General features: G+C 35.0%; 1 protein-coding gene across 5 annotated transcripts in view; it reads left to right on the top strand.

The window, feature by feature from the left end:
- Window positions 1-21,894, top strand: part of LOC127557716 (cAMP-specific 3',5'-cyclic phosphodiesterase 4D) — a 650,198-nt gene extending 628,304 nt beyond the window's left edge. For all 5 annotated transcript variants that reach the window (XM_051991033.1, XM_051991038.1, XM_051991028.1 and 2 more), the window contains 7 exons: window positions 374-472; window positions 1,360-1,524; window positions 4,163-4,262; window positions 12,650-12,804; window positions 14,888-15,010; window positions 15,416-15,598; window positions 16,885-21,894. In XM_051991033.1, coding sequence (XP_051846993.1) covers window positions 374-472; window positions 1,360-1,524; window positions 4,163-4,262; window positions 12,650-12,804; window positions 14,888-15,010; window positions 15,416-15,598; window positions 16,885-17,310 — 1,251 coding nt within the window. In that variant the 3' untranslated portion in view covers window positions 17,311-21,894. The remainder of the gene's footprint in view (window positions 1-373; window positions 473-1,359; window positions 1,525-4,162; window positions 4,263-12,649; window positions 12,805-14,887; window positions 15,011-15,415; window positions 15,599-16,884) is intronic.
- The last annotated feature ends 480 nt before the right edge of the window (window positions 21,895-22,374 follow it).

Here is a 22,374-nt window from a genome sequence, read left to right as displayed (position 1 = left end):
TATTCAGGGTCATACAGTTAGTAAATGTCTGAGACTGGATTTGAACTCAGGTTCTCTTGACTCCAGGTCTAATGATCTGTTTTGCCACCTAGCTGTTAGCCATTAATATTATTATTGCAAATAATAATAGTAAATGATAATTCTATTCCATTTTCCATACCTCTGATTACTTACATTTTAGAGGAGGGTTCACTCTCATCCCTTCTTCCTCTCCTCACCCCACTTGCCTCCATGTTCTTACAATCACCTCAGCCTTCACTTTAATTTTCGGGAAAAGCCAGCTCTTTGAAAACTGTTGTGGTATACTGGTGTTTGTTTAAAAGTCTACTCTTCTAACCTTTGTTCTCAAATACTCATATTCCTCTAATCCTAGGAATTAGAAGATGTGAACAAATGGGGTCTTCATGTTTTCAAAATAGCAGAATTTTCTGGGAATCGACCTCTGACAGTTATCATGCACACCATTTTTCAGGTAAGATAGCTGGAGAATTAAAGCAACTCTATTCTCAGGGGTGACTGTTCAGTGCCTAAATTGTGTATCCTCTCTGAGCCATCCATTGATTTTCCATTTGGAGGGTAATCATTTGCTATTCCACTTCTAATAGGAAGTAAACAGAGGAATGGAATAGAGGCAAAACCCAAATTAGCCAATTTTGTTATTTCTGTTCTTTTTGTAAAATACTGGATGTGACAAGATTGAAACTAAAAAAAAAAAATTCAGATAATTTAGATAACTCTTAAATAGGACTTTGAATTGAAAGCTGACTTTAAAATCAAACAGGTTCCATAGAACCCCACTAGATCACCCCAAATTTGACCAATTTCCTTATCTTTGATTTCCTGTTTCCTTTTCTCCAGTCCATATTCTCATTGTGAGAATACCCAGCTTCAAATATTTCGATATTCAAAGTGATTGTAGCAAGAGACAATTATAGAGCTGGGATGAGCCCTGGTACATTCATAAATAATGTCAGAGTCAGGCAGTATGACCCAATTGCTAAAGAAATTGAGATGACCTGCTTTTTTTTTCCCATTAAAATGAAAAGGTGATCTTTTTGGCATTGACAGCAGATTCTCAGAGACCAAAATGCTTTTGAACTGGACCCATGTGGTTGCCAGAAAGGATAATTCAATTATGATTTAATCTTAGTGTGCCCTGGGTTCTTCAGTCACTTCATGGATTCTACTTTCCTGAAGAAACATTAGTTTTGGTCTCCTCAACAAAAATCTAAGTTTGTATCCTAATTTTGCTACTTCCTTCCTCTGAAAGTTTGGAAAAATCATTTTATATTTGCTAAGCTTCAAATTTTAAACAACAAAAAAGCAAAACATTGATGGTTTTTTTTCCTCTCTCTTTAGGAACGAGATTTGTTAAAAACATTTAAAATTCCAGTAGACACTTTAATTACCTACCTGATGACTCTAGAAGACCATTACCATGCTGATGTGGCCTATCATAATAATATACATGCTGCAGATGTAGTTCAATCCACTCATGTGCTGCTATCGACGCCTGCTTTGGAGGTAAAATTTCTTTTTCTACAAATTCAAATTTAATTCTAGATTTCTAGGTCTCTTGTTTATTAATTTTTTTAGATATCATAATCACTTCTCTGCATTCCCTTTCCCTCATCCCCATCTCAGAATTCTCCATTGCAACAATGGAAAACAGTCTATTTATCAACTTTGTCTATCTGAATCTGTCACATTTGGAATGTCTAATATGCTGACCTACAGATTCAGCATTGGTCATTACCCTCTTTCTGAATTAATTGCCTTTACATATATATATTTTTAAAATTAGATTTATCTTAGTCCTTTTGTATATTGATATTATGTCTCTACTTACTTCATGCAAGTATCACTTCATGTAAGTCTTTGATTGGATTTTCTAGAAATACCATATAGAACCAATGCCAATATTTTTGAGACCATTCTATTAAGGTTTACATATGATCTTTAGGAGGTTTTTCATATTTGGAAAATTCATCTTTTAATTTTCTTTTCACTGATGTAATTCAGATTGACATCATTTTCATACATAAAAAGTGAAGATGTGATATCTTCAGCTTGACTTAGAAAAAACTTGTCATTACTTTTTTGTTCAGTAGCAATTGGTTGCTATTTTTTAAGTGAAAAAAAAAAAGTATGCTCCAATCTTACTCAAGTTCAGTAATTTTCTTTCTGAAGGTGGACAGCACTTTCCATCATGATTCCTTTGGCATTATCTTGGATCATATTAACTGAGAATTTCTGAGAATTACTGAGAATTTATGTTTAATTTTTGTATAATATTGCAATTACTATATAAAGTATTCTCCTGATTTTACTTTGCAGCAATATTCATAGTCTTCCCACATTTTTCTGAAACCATCCTGGTCATCACTCATTATTTCTTTAAATACAATAGAATTCTATCATAACAATATACCACAATTTATTCAGCCATTCCCCAATTGAATATTCCCTCAGTTCCCAATTTTTAGACCCTACAAAAAGACTGATGTCTTTTTGTATATTTTGTATATATAATATACAAATATAATATAATATATATATATATAATATACAAATATAATATAATATTTTGTATATATAAGTCTTTTTCACTTTTCTTTAATTTTTTGAGACAGAATGCTAATATCAGTATGGATCATCCATAGTTTGTTAGTCCTTTATACATAATTTCATGAAATTATGTATGAACCAGTTCACAACTTCACCAACAATACATTAATGTCCCTATTTTCATACATTCCCACTAGCATTTGTTATTTTCCTTTTCTGTCATATTAGTCAAATTGATAGATATGAAGTACTTTCTGAAAGTTGTTTTCATTTTACATTTTACTAATCCTGGGGCATAATCCTTAAAAATATTTTATGGGGCAGAGATTCCAAACATGGCTACCATGTGAGCCTCTGTCCACTGGACCCTCTGTCCAGTACCCTCCTTACCTCTACCTTCGCCTATACTTTAACTTTGCTTATCTAATAATAAACCTCTTTTATCAATCTAAAAAAAATATTTTATGGATTGTGAATAAGCAATGAATGGCTTAGTCATTCTATGAAATGCAATGAGAAAAGTAACTTTAGAATATTTTGGAATAAGACATTCTTTAAATAATCAAGCTAAGACAAGAAGTATTAATTAATGCCAAGCATGGTACTAAGTTTTGGGAATACAAAGAAAGTCAAGAAACATTCACTGCTCTCAAGAAGCTCACATTTTAATCAGGGAAACAAGATGTAAATAAGTAAATATAAGATAAAATATATCAAAGGAGAAGTTACAAATAGCTAGCAAGATAGGGAAAGATGTGGGGATGGGATTTTAATCTATAAAGAAAAAAGGGAAATTTTAAGAGAGAAAAGTGAAGAAGTAGAACTTTCAAGGCAAAGGTGTGGATGGGAGATGAGGTATGTTACCTGTGAGGGAAAGTAGACTAATGTTGCTAGATTATAATGTATATGGAAGGGGGAGTAAAACAAAGTAAAAATGTAGTGATGGGGCCAGTTGGTGAAGAGCTTAAAATATGTGAATAAATTGTAAAGCAATTTACTTTTCCAAATGGTTTTTAAAGAGAAGAAAAAGACAATTCCAATTTTTTTGTTAATTTTTGCTTTTAAAGTTGTTTCATTCTGTAGTATTTAGTCTATATAGTCTATAGTGTTTCTCATTAAAGTACTATTACTATCACAACAGAAAATAATACATTGATTTTCTATTATAATTTTTGAATATATATATAGGAGCATTTTAGAAAACATCCTTACAATTTAAACTATTTTTTTGTGAAAACCAAATTGTTGGTAATATTATATTAATTTCATCATCAAGTACCACAAAAAGGAGTTGGATTTTTTTCCCCCAAGAATAAAGTTAAAGATGTAGATATGCATTATTATTGTCACCATCATCAATCAGATTTACCCAGTACTTCTCTCATAAAAACCATATCAATTAAGCAGTGTAAAATTATTGAAAGTTTACAAATGATCATAGACCAAAGAGACCTTTTCTACCTTATTCATATAATAACATTAAAATATTTGAAGTTTCCTTCTTCTTATTGGGAAATCCAGTTTTCAATCCACCAATCAATTGTCAGTCTTGTTACCTAAATCACTAATATTTTATCTATATTTGGGTTTCTAGGCAGTGTTCACAGATTTGGAGATTCTTGCAGCAATTTTTGCCAGTGCAATACATGATGTGGATCACCCTGGGGTTTCAAACCAGTTCCTGATTAATACAAGTATGTATGGTCAATTTTGGTTATTTTCTTTGGGGGTTGAGGAGAGAAGGGAATGTTCTAGTGTAAGCAAGATATGAGGATTTTATTATTAATGGTTAGGTATTTTAGAATAATTATGTAGAAAATGAGAAAGATCAACTACTTTCTATACCCCTGTACATGGTCCTGCTTTTTGAAGCCTGTGACTAATGGTTTAAGCATTTTTCTTTTTATGTAATTTAATTATGTAAATTACTTTCATTCTGTACTATACACACAATGTGAACCAGAGCTAGCAAGAGGTAAATTCTGGCACCCCTTTCTAAATAGCTGTTGTTTTTGTTGTTGTTGTTCTTCTTGTTGTTGTTTTCCCATAGTCGCTTATTCACAAGTGGAAAGCCTGGGAATAGATTCAGTCACAAGAGCTGCTGCTTAAAAATGTGCAGATTTGGAAATTTGGCCCAAATGGAAAATGAAATTAGAGAATTCATATTAATTTTGTCCTTTATTTCATTCTCTCTAGAGTTTTAACTCTTTCTAGCATTCTTCCAATTTGGTACTTTTGTCATGACAAGACAAGAAGACATTTCTCTTTTTTCATATTTTGTTTTATTAACAAATAATTTTCTTATGGATATGCAATCTGTCCTAAATAGCTCATAACCAGTCTCAGAAATCTAGACCTTAGAGTTGGAAGGGATCTTAGACATCATGGGAAGATTAATTTAGGATTGTAAGGAATCTCAAAAATCATTCAGCTCAACCCCCTCACTACATCAAAGGAAATTTTAGCCCAGACATGTCTTGTCCAAGGTCATACAAATCATATGCGACAGAACCAAGATTTAGTCCTGGGTTTTCTGACTCCCAACCCATTTTTTTTTCCTACAGTGCCATACAGGATGTCTATCTACCTCCAGGGTATTTTTACTGCATGGTATGCAGAAATCCCCTCTACAGAGGATGTTCAAATGACAAATGTTATAAAAGGATGTTCAGTCATAGTAGAATTTATATTCCTGTGGTGTTTCAAATTAGTAAACTGAAATGGTGGATTAGTTAATCCTCCAGCTCCTATTATTCCTACTGAGCCAGAGGAAGCTAAAATGTAAAACAATTTTAAATGACCTGGTTCCTATCTGAACTAGAAAGATTTACATAAGTTTTTGGTATCCCATGACTTTCATTTCTATGATTAATCTGTAGTCTTCTCATAACCCACATATACATATTAACAACATTTTCAATGCCCTCCTAGGAATTCACCCTTCCGACCAACCAATCCAGCCAAATTTAAAGATAGAGTTTCAGCTTTAGCCTTGCTTTGCGATGGATTATCGCACACCCGTGGGATTATTTGATCTATTTTTATATCATTTAATAGCCTCAGGGCTACCCTATAGCAAAATGCAATTTAGTGACTCACTCACACAAAGGAGGATTGGGAATGTCACCAAATTTTTGAGATGTGTTGATAGCAAGTGTGTTTCAGCAGCCTGGCAGAGAAATAGACTGAGGTGACTGGAGCACAGAACACCATTTACTATTCAAACTATTTAGGAATGGCAGATGTGAATAATCCTTTTCCTGAGAATTTATAAATAACAATATAGTATTACCATAGGATAGTAGCTCAAAGCAACACAAGAAAAAAATAAGTTTTTTATAAGATACTTTATGGGTCTTATATGCTTTACTTCACATCTGTGATCAGTGGTTTTTGTTTTTTGTTTTTTCCTGAGAATTCATAGCAATTATGGGATTCTATTGACATTTAAATAAGAACTGACTGAAGGTCCACTTTTTGATCAAACTTGAACTGTCACCTCTGTAAAATGAGTTTTGATCTTTAAAAAAAAAAATGAAAGTTAAGAATCAGCAGGAGCAGAGAGCTAGATTTAGAAGGGATCCTTCTAGTCCAACTTTCTCAATTATATAATGAGGAAACTGGGGTACAGGAACCCAAATCACAAAGGGGACTAAGTGGCAGAGAAGTTTTGAACCTGTTTTTTCTGATTTCAAATACATTGTTCTTTGCATTATATCCTGTTTTATATTCAGTATTCAATTTTGCCTTTAGATAACAGTACAAAAATATCACTCTAACATAGGAGAGATCATTTTGTTTATACATAAGCTGAATACTTGAATGAGAAGTAATCTATAATAAGACTGGAAAAAATCATATGGGATAATAGGATACTTGAGTTGTTTGCAAATACTGCAAATTTTGACTACTGATAGAAATGGCATTTTAGAAAAGTGAATCACCAAGAGGGCTTGCTGGCCATATTGAATAACAATGGGTGCCCTATTGGGTTAGTTGTAATTCATGATGTCACAGTCCAAATATCAGAATTATGTGGTTGATTTAAATTTACAGTAAACCCCTTTTATTCATGGGTTTCATGTTCATGGTTTCTCTTTGAACAATGATTATAGTTGCAATGATTATAGATAACAGTGAAATTAAGATAACAATATGATAACAGTGAAAAGAACACTAAACCAAGAGCAGGGAGTACATAATTTTGACAATAACTAGCTAAGTGACTTTTGGAAAGTCATTCAACCTCTCTGTGAGTCAATTTCCTAATAGAATGTAATTTCCTTGAAGGTAGGGACTCTTTGTTTGATTATGTCTCCTCAGCACATAGGAAGAACCACTCAATATGCATAGGTTGAGTATTTCAACATTCTTTATTCATACACTTCATCTTCTGACCCAACTGGGCTATTTGTATTCCCTCATCACTCACTTCCAAATCCCAGCTCCATTTGTCTCTTAGAGCTATTAGTTTGTTTCCCACCTTAGTAAAAGTGCCCTGTTTTCTATAAGAAGCCTTCTCTGGTCACCCTGGTTAGTAGTGCTACCTCACTTTTCAAACTATCTTGTAATTAATTATTTGTTTAAATATTATATCTCTCAGTAGAATATTCGTTTTATTAAGTCTGGGAGTAGGTTTTTTGCCTTTTTATTTCTAGCAGATGGCACAGTATCTTGCATATATTCATCTATGACTAAGTGCCAAAGGATTTCAAAGGAAATATGGAAGCATGTGGCTTCTTTCTTTGATCCAATACAATTCAATCTTTACTTGATGATTCAGGATCATTAGTGTAAGATTTGAGGTCCCTTCTAACTGTGAATTTTTGTGATTCTATAGCCATCTAGTCCAACCCATATCCCTTCTCCTTCCACTCAAAGGCTCTCCTACAACATGCTTAAAACATATTCATCCAGTTTTTCTTGGGGAATTCAATACTTCATGAGTCAGTAAGATCAAACAATGCAATATTTATGATGCATTTAACATTGCACTGTTATATATTAGGTACTCCATTCCCTCATTCCCTTCCTTTTCACTTTTGAGTAGCTCTATTACTATATATTTTTTAACTTGTCTTTTAAAATTCTATCTTTTCTGCTGTTTCAGAGGAAGTAGCTTTTGTGGAAGTAATTTCAATACATATTTCAACTCTCCCCCTCTTCCCCATGATTCTCTGGTATAGTTTAAAGATATTGAGTTCCTTTTCCTTCAGCTAGTTCTCATATGACATGATTTTGAGGTCTTTCACCATTCTAGTTGTTATCCTACAGATCCTCTTTACTATTCATCTATGTTTTCTTATGTAAAAACTTGCCCTACATTCTTTCAATGTGTTAGTCACATGTGCCAGTATAATTTGAACCCTTCAAACTCCAAACTTTATAACAATCATTCAGAAGTGGATGTATTCTGATGGAAGTGGACCTCTTTGATAAAGAGAGCCTTAATTGATCAAAGATGGACAGAAGCAGCTACACCCAGAGAAAGAACACTGGAAATGAATATAAACTGCTTGCATTTATGTTTTTCCTCCCGGGTTATTTATACCTTCTGAATTCAATTCTCCCTGTGCAACAAGAAAACTGTTCAGTTCTGCACACATATATTGTATCTAGGATATACTGCAACCCATTCAACATGTAAAGGACTCTTGCCATCTGGGGGAAGGGGTGGAGGGAGGGAGGGGAAAAATCGGAACAGAAATGAATGCAAGGGATAATGCTGTAAAAAATTACCCTGGCATGCGTTCTATCAATAAAAAATTATTTAAAAAAAAAACAAAACAATCATTCAGAAGTATTGAAACTTTCTCTCTAGCTAATCATTGTCCTCAAAATATGGCGCCTACAACTGGTAGGACTTTAAATATAGATTGACCAGATCATAGTAGAGCACTACTAACTACCCTAGTCCAAGCTGCCTCCTTCATTGCCATATTATAATATGTTGACTCATATTGAGTTGAAGCTATGTCCTCCCTATCTTATATGAATTGATGAGGAAATAAATTTTTAAAAATTAGGCTTTTAATATTTGCCAGACATTTCCCTTATTATACTGATAAAATTGATTTTTAAATAGATTCATTTTATCAGATTTTACCCCATATTCTAGGCTCATAATTTTTTTGGACCCAGACTCCATCATTATTAGCTATTCTTCCCCTCTTATTGTCATCTATTGCTTCTAATTTTACATTCAAGCAGCAATGACTGCTTTTTGGATTCAGCCAACTAGTCATCCAATTCTAAATCCATCTAATTATACCATTGTCTATCCTACATCTCTCTGTCTTATGAGTAGTATGATTGATTTTCTCAAATACTTTATTAAACCAAGGTAAACTATATTTAACAGCATCGAGGGGGAAAACACAGGCAATCTGGGACTATTTATCTTACTATTATAGTAATTTTGTCAAAAACAGAGAGACACATATAGTCATGCTGACATGACTTGAAGCTGAGTTGTTTCTGTGATCAGTACTTGCTTTTCTTAATGTTCATTAAAAATCCCTTTAATAATATGTCTTAAGATTTTTGCCCAGAATCAAACTTATCGTGCATACAATTTTTGAAATTCAGCCTCTCTCCACTTTTCTTACCTCCGTGATTCATCAGATTTTAAAAATCATAGACAGGGCCTTGGCAACCACATCAAGTCTTGGTCACTTGAACTCATATAGGGCCACCACTGTGTACTTACTTTCAACTCCCTGTGAGCCATTTTTGTCTTCTTATTTCCAGTGCAAAGTTTATTCTTCTTGGAAGAAAAAAAAATAGAAGCAAAATAAGAGTCGAATTGCTCTACCTTTTGTCATTTGTGCTCATCATCCCATTGACCTTGAGCAGCAACACTATCCTTTGTCTTTTCCCCAATATAGCTTTTTAAAAAAATACCAACAACTCTTTGGGGCCCTTAGTTTTCCTCATTGTAAGCTTTCACTCATTGTGAACAAGCTTCACTGCCCCAAATGCTCATCTCACAGAACTGTGTCATGAATCATTATGCCGTGGGGATAATGAAGTGATGATCTCAGAGCCCTTTAAGGTGTCCTGTTATTGAACAGTTCTAATTATTATTTATAATGAGCTGAAATCTGCTTTCTCTAATGTTCATCCACTGACCCTATTTCTCCTCTCTAGAGCTAAATAGTAGAAAATGTTTCTCCCTATACAAATAGTCTCAGATTGTCTGTGTATTTTCTTTCAATGCATTCACTTTGTAGACAGAACACACATGAATTAAATACATATCCTTTCTCATGGAGCTTAGAATCTAGGTAAGGAAAATAAGATCATGTACAATAATGGCACTACAAAGCAGTCATCCATAACTCTCATAGCCTTGTTTGTAGCTAAGAGAAGGAGAGAGAATTTTAGCTAGGGGGACTAGGGAAAGACTAATGGGAAGAGATGGCATCTAATTTTGGCCTTGAAGGATTTCAACATCCAGAGAGTGAAGTTAAATAGGTAAGAAAATGTAGATAAAGACATGAAGATGGAAATATGTCAAACACTTATGGGGATACTGAGTTGGCCAAGTTTTTTTGCAGTTTAAAATATATGAAAGGGATACTATTAAGTGGAAAATTAAGTGTGACCCATATGAGATCAATGATCAAATATTTATTAAGTGCTTTGTTTCAGGCACTGGGGGACATAAGAATGAAACAATTTCTCCTAACAAGGAGCTTACATCCTCATTGCCTAGAAGATTTTGGGTGCCAGGCTAAAGAATGATAAACTTAATGCTAACATGTTAAGATATAGGCTGGATTAGAAGGAACGGAGCTTGGAAGGCATAGTATAAAACTATCTAAGTACATTATGACTTAATGAGGGGAATGGCACTGAAAACTTAAGATTTATTAAAATGCATTGGCAATTGGCAAAAATTCACACCAATTTTTATTTATTTATTGCCATTCAAATGTAAGAAATTAATTTGGTCAGCTAGAAGTCTAATGAATGGGCTATGACTATGTTATTGCTTTTATGAAATGCATTATTAAATTTGGTATGTTCTTAAATATTGGAAACAGTTCTGAGAAGAATGTCAATGAGGTTGAATTACAATTCAAATTTTTCTCGGATTTTGTTTCATATTTGAACAAACTGTAGTGATGATATTTTAAGTGGATATTTAACTTCTTATAGTATGTTTCTTCTATTTATCTGTGTTGATTTTCCAAGGTTCCTTTCTTAACCAGATAGATAGGATTGAGATGAAATGAACAACCAAAAGCAGGGGTTAGGATTGTGTAGCAGAAGGGGGAAAAGCTTTAGATTTGGAGGCATAGGACCTGGATTCAAGTAAAATATAATATATCATATATATATATATGTGTGTGTGTGTGTGTGTGTGTGTGTGTGTGTGTGTATTATGTACATATATGTAATATATTATAATAAGGTCAATTATTACTTCTGTGACCTCAGACAAAACCTTTGACCTTTCTGGATTTTAATTTCCTTCATTTGTAAAAGAGGTTTGCTGTACTGGATGATCTTGGTTCTTTTCCAGTTCTCATTCCATAAGAAAAGAAAAATCATAATTAATAGTGATACTAATAATGAACATATGTATAGTGCTAGGTGCTATAGTAGATAGAGCACCAAACCTGGAGTCAAGAACTCTTCTCTTCCCGAATTCAAATCTGGTTTCAAACATTTACTAACTGTATGACCCTAGGCAACAGTTTGCCTCAGTTTCCTCATTTGTAAAATGGGCTGAAAAAGAAATGGCAAACCACTCCAGGTTTTTGTTTTTGTTTTTGTTTTTTGTTTTTTTGCCAAGAAAACCTCAAACGGGTTTATGAAAAGTTAGACATGACTGAAACAATTCACCACCACTAACAAAAATAAGTATGATAATTTTTAAGTTAATGTACTTGTAGTATATAGGGAAAGTTATTTTCCAGCTCAGTTGAGGAAAGAATATAATGGAAAAGTATCAGCACAAAAGAAGAATAGATAGAGAAGTCTTGGTCTCAGAGTCAGGAAGTCCCACCACCTACAAATTCCCTATGCCTTGACTAAGTCATTTAATCTCCAGATGTCCCAGGCAACCATCAAGGATTGTAAATTGTAGAGAAGGTGCTAATATGGATTGTTAGTGGAACTTTTTGACGACCCCCTCCTCCTTCACTGTTCTAAAGAGAAAAGAATGCTGTATTCACTGATAGTCTTTTTTGTTTGTTTTATGCACATCCATCATCTTAGGTCTGGGTCTGAACTAGCTATGGAAGGGTTTCTTTATGCAGGATTTTTTTTTCATGCAGAATATTCACATGTTTAGGAGAGTGATTGCAGCACAAAAAAGAATGAGGTCATAGAAAGAAACTCCCTCTGTGAAGCCCTCTGAATATAGAAGTATAGGGTATAGAAGTGCTTTACCATCCCTGTCATCATCCTTGTAAGAACAAGTACAAAGAGTGGTTGAAGCTTACATTTGAAAAGTGTCTAAAATGATAGAGAAAAAAATCTTAAAGTCAACGTTAACACTTAAATATTCAAAACAACTATTTAAATTCCTTAAATATGTGGTTTACTAGCCCCTGAATTGCATGTCTCCTCCATTGTACATAAACTCATTAAGATTCTCTACCTAGTGATCAGAGACAAAATAACTCATTTTATGTTTTTTTGAAAAAATTAAAAATTACAGCAATAATGTCTTATCACATAGGATTTATGCTACCACAGGTTTTTGTTTGTTTGTTTGTAGAACTGAAAAAAAAGGACCTTAGAGATGATCTAGTCCACTCCCCTATTATAGACAGAAAAGTGCTTTCAAGAGAAAGCAACTAACTTGCTACCAGGCTAATCACCAGGATAGATACTAACATTCAGACCTTCTGAGTCAGTCCAGGAGTCCTTCCACTACTTGGTATTCTCTTCTTTGTTCTGTTATGTCAATAATAGGTGAAGCCAAAACCTGATTTTCAATCTGGAATGCTGAGGAGAGAGGGACAGACCTAATAACCCCAAAGCAGATCAGCATCTGAAAAAAATTAAAAGTATGCATTCTGGAGATAAGCTACATTTATCTTTTTGCTTCCTGGTTTTCTTTCAGATTCTGAACTTGCCTTGATGTACAATGACTCATCAGTCTTGGAGAACCATCATTTAGCTGTGGGCTTCAAGTTGCTGCAGGAGGAAAATTGTGACATTTTCCAGAATTTGACCAAAAAGCAAAGACAATCATTAAGGAAGATGGTCATTGACATTGTAAGTAATGCTTCCATCTCCTAAGGAGACAGAAACAGAATGACAGATTATACTAATGTCTAGGGTCAAACTATTTACAGTTAGGAGACAATGTAGTTCCTGAAATCCTGGGTAGCAATCTTTTCCAAACTTGTGCTTGTCCTTTCTTTCCATTGGAGGCTGCCGGCTGAGGCTGCCTGATAGTTATTTCTTGTGATGAGTTTTCTGTAGTCAGCAGACCTGCCATTTTAAAATAAAAATGGGGGATAATTCATCATTCAGATTTTATTCCCCAAGGACAGCCAAGCAAGCCTAAGAGCAGTATGAGACTATGTCCTCCTCCTACAATTAGACTGTGATCATTTGTATGGAAAATTCATACTTTTAAATTATTAGGCTCCTGAAATGGGAAAAGATTTTACAAGACTATCACTAGTCCAGCCTCTTACCCAATACATGACAAGTTGTTATCCACCTTCTACATAGAATTTTCAAGTTACAGGAGAAGGAGTTTGCAACCTTTATACAGCTAACCTGTTCCATTGTCGGACAGCTATAATTATTATTTATTTTTAATTGTCCATCCATTGACTCCGTGTCTCCTCCCTGGAACTATACAAAATCTAATTAGAAGCCTAATCCCTTTTGTACCATGTCAGATATTTGAAGACTGTTAGCTTTTCACCCTAAGTTTCTTTCACCCTAATTCTTTTGATTTTCCCCCACACATACATTCTTATTATAGGATTTTGGGAGCTCTTAATATTCTGATCCACAGTATATACCTTAATTTTTTTTGAGTGTGCCTAGAATTTAACACTCTTCTCCAGCAGTGCTTTGACCTGTACATATTTCAGTATATGCCCCCTATTTTAGATGCCCCATTACTATTAGTGTGGGCCAAGTTAAATTGGAACGTTTTCTTGACTTCCTTGACACATACTCTTGACTCAGGTTGGTGTGCAAATCTACTAGTACTTCTTCCATGACCCATGTCTTTTTCTACCAACTGCTGCTAAACTAGGTCCAGGCTCTGCTGTGATTTTGTAGTTCACTTTTTGTTTGGGTAGATTTGTTGAGATTTTGTATTTATACTATCACCTTAGTTTTTTTTCCAGTCAGTATTTCTTTGATCAAATGAGATTCTATATGTATGTATAAATACATGTAAACATATATGAAGTGTAAATCAGGGGATAGAGAACTGGGTTAGGAGGCATGAAGACAGGGGTTTAAATGTGGCCTTAAATACTTCCTAACATTCTCATCCTGGACAAGTCACTTAACCTTGTTCAGTTTGACATCTGTAAAATGAGCTGAAGAGGAAAACAGCAAACTACTCCAGTATCTCTGTAAGAAAATTCCAAATGGGGGTCACAAAGAGTCAGGACAAACAACTGAATGAGAAAATCATTATTTTTTCATTATTAAGTCTGTTATCCATTCCATGAGCAACTCACATTTAATTCTTTTCCTGCCTTTGTGTATTGTAAAACTTTCCTTCCCTGGGCAGAGTCAGATTCATTGGAAACTTCACTTAAGTCAGAGGTTTTTTGTTTTTGTTTTCCCTTTATTTTCTTAAATGAGAGAGGGGCAGATGTTAAGAAAAGTCAGTATCCAGACTTTAAAGTCCATTGAAGGTGAGGATGGCCTTCCATGGAATGGCTAGTATATAGTATAGCACATAGTATATATTTCAGCATATGGTATAGTTAGCTCAAGTTGTCAGACCTAGTGTCTCCACAGTTCTATACAGTGAGAATTAAATTGTCTTGGGGCAGTTACATAGCTTTACATTCCATTCACATTTTCCTAATCCAGTGAATGATAGAAATAGCAAAGCAAATGTGAATATTTATCATGTACATTATCATCACTTCTTCCACAGCAGAAGTGCTTAGCATAGCCTTACTGAATGGTTTGCTGCAGCAAAGTGAATCTCCCCTTATGTTGTGACTAATTTCTTCATATAGTGATTGTCTCTGTGATTGTCTTGGTCTCCAGAAAACACATAGAAAAAGAAAACTTGCCTTCAAAAGAGTATAAAGAAATCTTATTGGTTTTGTTGCATATTTTTCAATAGAATATTTTCTTTTTTGTTAAGGTACTTGCAACAGACATGTCTAAACACATGAATCTACTGGCTGACTTGAAAACTATGGTCGAAACTAAGAAAGTTACAAGCTCTGGGGTTCTTCTTCTTGATAATTATTCAGATAGGATTCAGGTAAGATAGCAATTTAATTCTGTTTATCCCTTCTCCTCATCCTCTCCCTATTTTGTGATTCAAAGTAAGATCCATCTCCAGGATCTTATTCCTAAAAATTCCTAAAAATCAGAAGTATCTCTTGGATTTACTGCAGTTTCTTTTTCTAACCATATAAACATCTCTGGCCCATCAACTTTTCTCCCTCAGCATATCTAGGTGCAGCAGAAGTGGGATAACTTGTGTCTATTAATGCAAGTGTGAACACCACACAGACACATCATGGTTTTGCTATTCATAAGAAATCTTACACTACATGTATTTTGAAGTTTCACAGTCATTGAATGTGCCAACGGAGGAAAAGAAAACTTGATTTCCCAGTGTAAGCAGCCAGTGCTGAGCAGAGAATGTGTTTATCTATTTTAGGTCCTACAGAATATGGTGCACTGTGCAGATCTAAGCAATCCAACGAAGCCTCTTCAGCTCTACCGACAATGGACAGACAGGATAATGGAGGAGTTTTTCCGCCAGGGAGACCGGGAACGGGAACGGGGAATGGAAATAAGTCCCATGTGTGACAAGCACAATGCCTCAGTAGAAAAGTCACAGGTAATTATCCATTTGAAACGTATCATTGGAGATGGCACTAGATGAATTTAAATCCTTAACATTGGGTTGCTCTCCTCATTTACAGACCCCAAACATAAACTTTCCTTTGTAAGCAAGGTGATTTTTGCATAATCATTTTTCCTCCTTTTCATTCATGAAGAGAAGAAAAAGGCATTAGTCCTGAATCCCACTTGGTCCAATTGGTGATCTTGTCTCAAGTCTCTCTCCTTTCCAGTCCTCCAAAGTGATTTCCCTAAGCCCAGAGCTGACCATGTTGCCAACACTATCCAATAATTTCCAGTGACTCCCTATCACTTCTAGGAACAAACATAAATACCTCTATTTGGCATTCATATATCTCTTCTCAATCTGGCCCCAAATTACCATGTTTACCTTATTGCTCATTACTGTCACATACTCCATGATGCAACAAAACTGGACTTTTAACAATTTCTCATACATGGTTCTCTTATTTCTGTGCTTTTGTCCCCATGGCTTCCCCCATGCCTGGAATGCACTTCCTCCTCTCGCTGCCTTTTAACATTTTCATTCTCCATCAAGATCATTCAAGTGCCTCTTTCTACATAAAGCTTACTTAAAGCTATCCTATCTCCCCCATGCATAAATATATGCACAAATGTACCTTCCATCTTCTTTGTGTATGTATATGCCTGTTTCCCTCAATAGAATATATTCTTCTTGAAGACAAATTCTATTGCACTTTTTGTCTGGCACACTGTAGGCTCTGAACAAATAATGCTTGTTGATTTCACTAAATGCAGAAGAGAATTATCAGTGCTTAGTTATGCTTCCTGAAGCAATGGAACTGAATTTGCTGCTGGTGGGATAGAATATTTGGCAGTACTTTATCTCTTGTGGAATAGAGAGGACTGTTGGGATGTAGACTGAAGAGACCCATACTAGCCTTTGACTATTTAATAAATATTTGATTATTATAAATATATCTTACATAATAAACTATTAAATGTTTATAAGAGCATTTGACTTGTTTGGATGATGTTTTCTAGTGATAGTTTTAACAGGGTAGCACAGTGCCTGAAATATAGTAGGCACTTAATAAATATTTATTGATGGATAGACTGATTCATCATGTGGCATTAGTACCCCCACTTACCTGTGAAATACTCAAATGGTGTTCCTTGAATGGGGCTATCATATTTGAAGTATAAAGGAATGGAGGTTGGAGGCCATAATCCAAATGTTTTTATTTTTTTTCCTTCTCTTTCCTCTTAACTAATAATTTGTCTCACCTTTTTTTGACACAGGTGGGATTCATAGACTACATTGTTCATCCTCTTTGGGAGACGTGGGCAGACCTCGTACATCCCGATGCCCAGGACATCTTGGACACGTTGGAGGACAATCGTGAATGGTACCAGAGCACAATTCCTCAGAGTCCTTCTCCTGCCCCTGATGACCAGGAGGAAGGCAGGCAAGGACAGACTGAGAAATTTCAGTTTGAACTGACTTTGGAGGAGGATGGCGAGTCAGATACTGAAAAGGACAGTGGCAGTCCGGTGGAGGAAGACACCAGCTGCAGTGACTCCAAAACTCTTTGTACCCAAGACTCAGAGTCCACTGAAATCCCTCTTGATGAGCAGGTGGAGGAGGAGGCAGTGGGGGAAGAGGAGGAGGAGGCAGGTCCGGCAGAATCTTGTGCAATAGAACATGAGCACTCCCCTGATACGTAACAAACAGTGTGAAGACTTTCACTTTCTCTTTTTTTTTAAACGGAAAAAAAAAGTAGAAAATGGTTTCCAAAGTGCATGTCACATGCCACAACCATAGTCACACCTGTCATCTGCCAGGACACGTCTGTCGAACAAAACTGACCCTGATTACTCAGCTTGGCACTCAGGAATATCGTAACCAGGATTTTCACCTCCACGGCTTCAGAACAGGGGGATGTACTCATGAAAGCATTTTCACAAGATCTCAGCTTGGTAGGGCTGACTCAGCAGCCAGGCTGCGCCACCATGTTTTCATGGGAGTATATAGCTTGTCAGCCAAAGGCTGATTTGGTTTGGGGTTCGTTTTGTTTTTGTTTATTTTCTTTTGTTTTATTATTATTATTATTATTATTTGGAAATAAGATGGTATTACATGACATGAAGTTTTGTGAAGTTTTTAGAATACAACCAGAGCAAACTGAGGTTCTAATGGAGGAAACAAGGTGTGATAAGACACAGCACGAGTCTGTTACCAGGAGGAAGATGAGCCGCAGAAATTGCAAAATTTTCTAATTTCAAGTCTTCCTGTTATATATGACTGAACAGTGTGGCTCAAAGGGCTACACTGACCTCTACATTTTGTATGATATGTAAAACAAGATCTTTTGTAGAGCTTACTTTTATTAATATTAAATGTATTGAGGTATCACCTATTTAAAAATAATATGTTCAGAACTTCATCTGCCACTGGCTATTTTTTCCCCTAAAGAGTAACTTGCAAGTTTTCAGTACAGATCTGTGCTACACTGGATAAATAATTCTAATTTAAGTTTTTTTTTTTTGTTTGTTTGTTTTGCACCTTAGAGTTCATAGCAATTAACTGATCTGTAGCAATTCATTGTTTTATATACCAATGACTTCCATAAAAACAAAAATCTTGAGTTGTAGTAGACCTTTTGATAGAATCCAGTTTACTCTGGTTTTCCTTTAATATTTTTCCCCCAAATGATCAGAATTCTATCTTTTTTGAGCATTATCCTTCATAGCATAGAGCAAACAAACCTTGGTTCTATAGCCCATCAGTGAGTGGGCTAATTTTTCCAAAAGTAGAATTCACAGAAGCATTAGTTGGTTGGTTGTGGAGCAAAGTTGGTAGACATAAACCTCCTCAGCTGTGTATTAAACAAGACATAGAACCTTTCCAAAAATGCACAAGAACTATGATTTAAAATGGATGATGCTTCATGCTTATATTCTGTTACAACCAGCTACCTGTCCTGAGAAGGAGGCTTTGCTATAGTCTCAGACTCCTTCAAAACCTCTTAGAACCTTTGTCCAAGTAGAAAAGGTCTGTTTGAGCAGGACATTGTAATCATCAAGCTTTAGAAAGAAGTTTTGTTATATAGAATGGCCCAGTTTTGTATACTGTTTGGAACTCAAAGGGAAATTTCCAGAGAAAGAGACTAGTTATTTAGCCTAGGGAATGAGGCAATCATTTGGAATTTTAGAAGTGTTCATACATTGGCTAGTTGGGTTTCTGTGACTTTTGCTGGAAGATTTAAAGCCACATCAATTTGAATTGAGAGCTAAGAAAAACTTGTAAAAGATATTTACTACCTGCCAGGCGATTTCTTAAGTCCATGCTAAATCTAGAAAAGGGCTTCTATCTGGCAACAAATGCTAAAGGGAGAGGAAATGTACCAATTCTTCATTATGCCAATCCTAAAGGAAGAGAATTGGGGATAATTGGGGTTGAAGGTGGGCTATTTATCAGCAATAACCTTGGATAGGTAGAGAAAGACCCCTTGGGTCTCATAGAGGACATTAAAGTCCTACCTTAGAAAACTGGAAAAGGATAGGTATCTCTGCTTGGTTCAGCCCTTGGAAATTTCATTGAGATTTGAGATACTGATAGGTTGAGGTACAAAGTGATAATTGAATAACCCTGGAATGATTTGACTTTTTTTTAAACTGCAAACTTCCTTTCAAGTTCTGTTTTTAAACAGTATCTAAAAATAGAAGGGAAAGGGGAGAACAAAGGTTCTCAGTGATAGGATTAAAAAATAAAATAAAATAAAATCCAATAGAACAAGGACCACTATGAGAAGTGAATAGATCATAACCTTGGAGAATAATTCCAACCGCTTGTATTCGCTGAGACTGGGGCAGTGTCTCTCTGGCTTCCATCCAGAGAGCCATCCTGATGTTTACATAGCACCTTCTGGTAGAGAGAGTTCCCTGCAGTTGGTCTAATAGCCAATTAAGTGATTATCAACCCCTTTCTCTATGTATCCCTTACCCCACACAATAAGCAAAACAAAGATCTCCAATCTTGCTCTCTTTGAGCAGTGATTCTACCTATAGCATTTTGTTCTTGCTTTCTGTTTGGGCTTCAGAGATTGAAAAAGGTCTTTCCTATTTACTGAAGGAAGGACAGACAGAGCTTCCTCATGATTCTGTCTGTGGTTTCTTCTCTTTCCAGCATGTCCCTTTCATCCCCATAATCCATAGGGCTTTTTCCCCACAGAGTGCCTGTAATTTTAAAGAAGCAATATAAGTACCTAACAGGTACAGACCTGAAACAATTGTATAGCTGCACTAAAGGAAAAAAAGTACTTTTAAAAATGCCCCCATGCTGTGAAAGATAACCACAGATGGACAATCATTCCTTTGAAAGGGCCTAACAGCGTAGAGCTAGGATCTAATGCATCGTACAATCCTCTTTACATCCCCCCTTCTTGCCAAAGTGTGCTCCAGTAGCACATGGCTACTTTAGAAGGAAAAAAAAATAATTCCTTCTATGAGTGGCTTTTTTTTTTAATGCATAAGAAAGGGGAACATTTGGGTACTGTATGGGGAAGAAAAGAATCCAAGTTTGCCTAAAACAAGTACATTTTAGCTTGCAAGTTACTTAACACAGTAATACTGTTTTTATTTTCATTGTTTTCCTGGTGTTATTGTTAAAATTCATGATGAGATAGTATAGTTAGAACAAATGGCAAAGAGAAAAAAAAAACTTGAATGAAATGGATTTTACAGAAAGCTTTATGGTAATTTTTGAATGCATTATTTATTTTTTGTGCCATATTTTTTTTCTCACCAAATGACCTTACCTGTAATACAGTCTTGTTTGTCTGTTTACAACCATGTATTTATTGTAATGTACATACTGTAATGTTGATTGTAAATTATCAGTTCTTATTAAAACATCCCCCATGACTGGGTGGTGTTGGTATATTTGGAAATCTTGGTGAGAGAATGAATGGTGTGTATACATATTTCCTGTACATGTTTTTTCCTCCTGTAACATAGTCTGTGTCACCTTAGAGCTTGTTTATGGAAGATTCAAGGAAAACTATAAAATACATAAAAGAAGTTATATAAATAAATTAAAAAAAAAACACAAAAAAAAAACAGCTGCAGGTCTTTGGTCCCAGGGCTGTGCCTTAACTTTAAACAATATTATCTTCTGTTTTGCTGCATTTGAAAGTAAGGTAACAGTGGGGCTAGGGCTGGGCATTCCAACCAGGTTACTTTTAACTGATTAGATCATGAGCAATAGTCAGTTTTTACAAAAACACAACCAACCTTGAAAAGTTCAACCCCATTTTGAACTATTAGCTTCTATTTGCAATAAACAGCATTGTAGACACAATTCTACTACAATTCATCAGGAACAATTTCAATCAGTCCTTTTAAATCATTCCCTTATTTTAAAACACTACAAGATAAACACACTAGATAGCTAACAATAACAAACTTTCTTGATTTCAAGAGCACATAGGAAAATGAATATGAAGTGAAATGAGAATCACAAATGATATCTATATATAGCTATTTATTTTTTTTATCTTCCAAGAGCTGTTATTCTTTAACCATTGTTTCCTCATATAGTAAAGATTATTATTATCGTTATTTAGAGCCCAGGAATTTTCTCTAGTAAATAGCAGCTAAACCTGCCTTTTATGTATGTGAATCTGTCTGCTCACAGAGGTTACATAGAATAGAAATGCACAAAGTCAAAAGGACTCATCTTTAAAACATGTTTCAATATAGCTGGTATTTAGAAATTTTGGAATTTAAACATTTCTGGTGGCCAACTCCTGAGTGCTGCATGAATTTCCCAGTGTTAGATGTGGGTAGATCTTCTTCCTACCACTGATGCCCAGCCCTTGAAACATGTGACTGTTCAGTGAAAGGAGAGATTCTTTTTCAAGAAAAAAACAGAGCCTCCTTTTTTTGACACAAACTGTAGATTTTAGCAGCCCTGGCCCAAAGGAATTTGACTACTTTTGTTTTAAACAGTATAAAAAGGGACACTATAATTACAAAGAAACAAAACCAACAAAATCCTGGACAGTTTTCATTGTTTTTTAATTTGGTTTTTCCTTTGGGTATTGTCTTCAGAGTGGCAACTTGTATGTGAACATTACAAATGATTCTCCTGTTTCTTAGCCTCTCTTACAGCCCATGGGATAGTACTGTACATCAAATACCTTCATATGAAATTTTTATATGCAATGAAAATAAAAGCATGGGTTGATTCTGCCTAGCTATTTATGACTCTTGTCTTTTGCAAATAAAAGATGATTCTGTTTAAAGCCACTCCATGGATGTTTTAGGGATTTGGGAAATGTAGTAGAAGCAATAATAATCATCATTCGTATGGTACTTTAAAGTTTGCAAAGCACATTACAAAAATTTCACTTCAGAACAACCCTGAGAGGTTGGTGCTATTATTATGCTATTATTTTGTAGATGCTAAGTGACTGACTTAGAAGCCACTTAGTTTCTAAGGCTGGATTTAAACTCATGCTTTCCAAATCCAGACTTAGCATTTTATCCCTATGTGTATAATCTAGGTTGTCCTAGTCCAGTCATATCAAAACTAAATGGCATTGATCATATGACCTATAAAAAAAGATTTCCAAATGAATTTAATTTCATGACAATGCATGGTAGTTTATCCAGGGTACCCTGTTTGAGTAAATATTTAGGTACACTGAGAATAGCCATAATTCATGGCCAGTTTAAAAAGAATTAGACTATAAAAGCTTACACTTTGTCAATCTGGTAACCGAGGAG

The sequence above is a fragment of the Antechinus flavipes genome, chromosome 1 (assembly GCF_016432865.1).
Source record: "Antechinus flavipes isolate AdamAnt ecotype Samford, QLD, Australia chromosome 1, AdamAnt_v2, whole genome shotgun sequence".
Classification (NCBI taxonomy): domain Eukaryota; kingdom Metazoa; phylum Chordata; class Mammalia; order Dasyuromorphia; family Dasyuridae; genus Antechinus; species Antechinus flavipes.
This window is presented reverse-complemented; position numbering and strand designations above follow the sequence as displayed.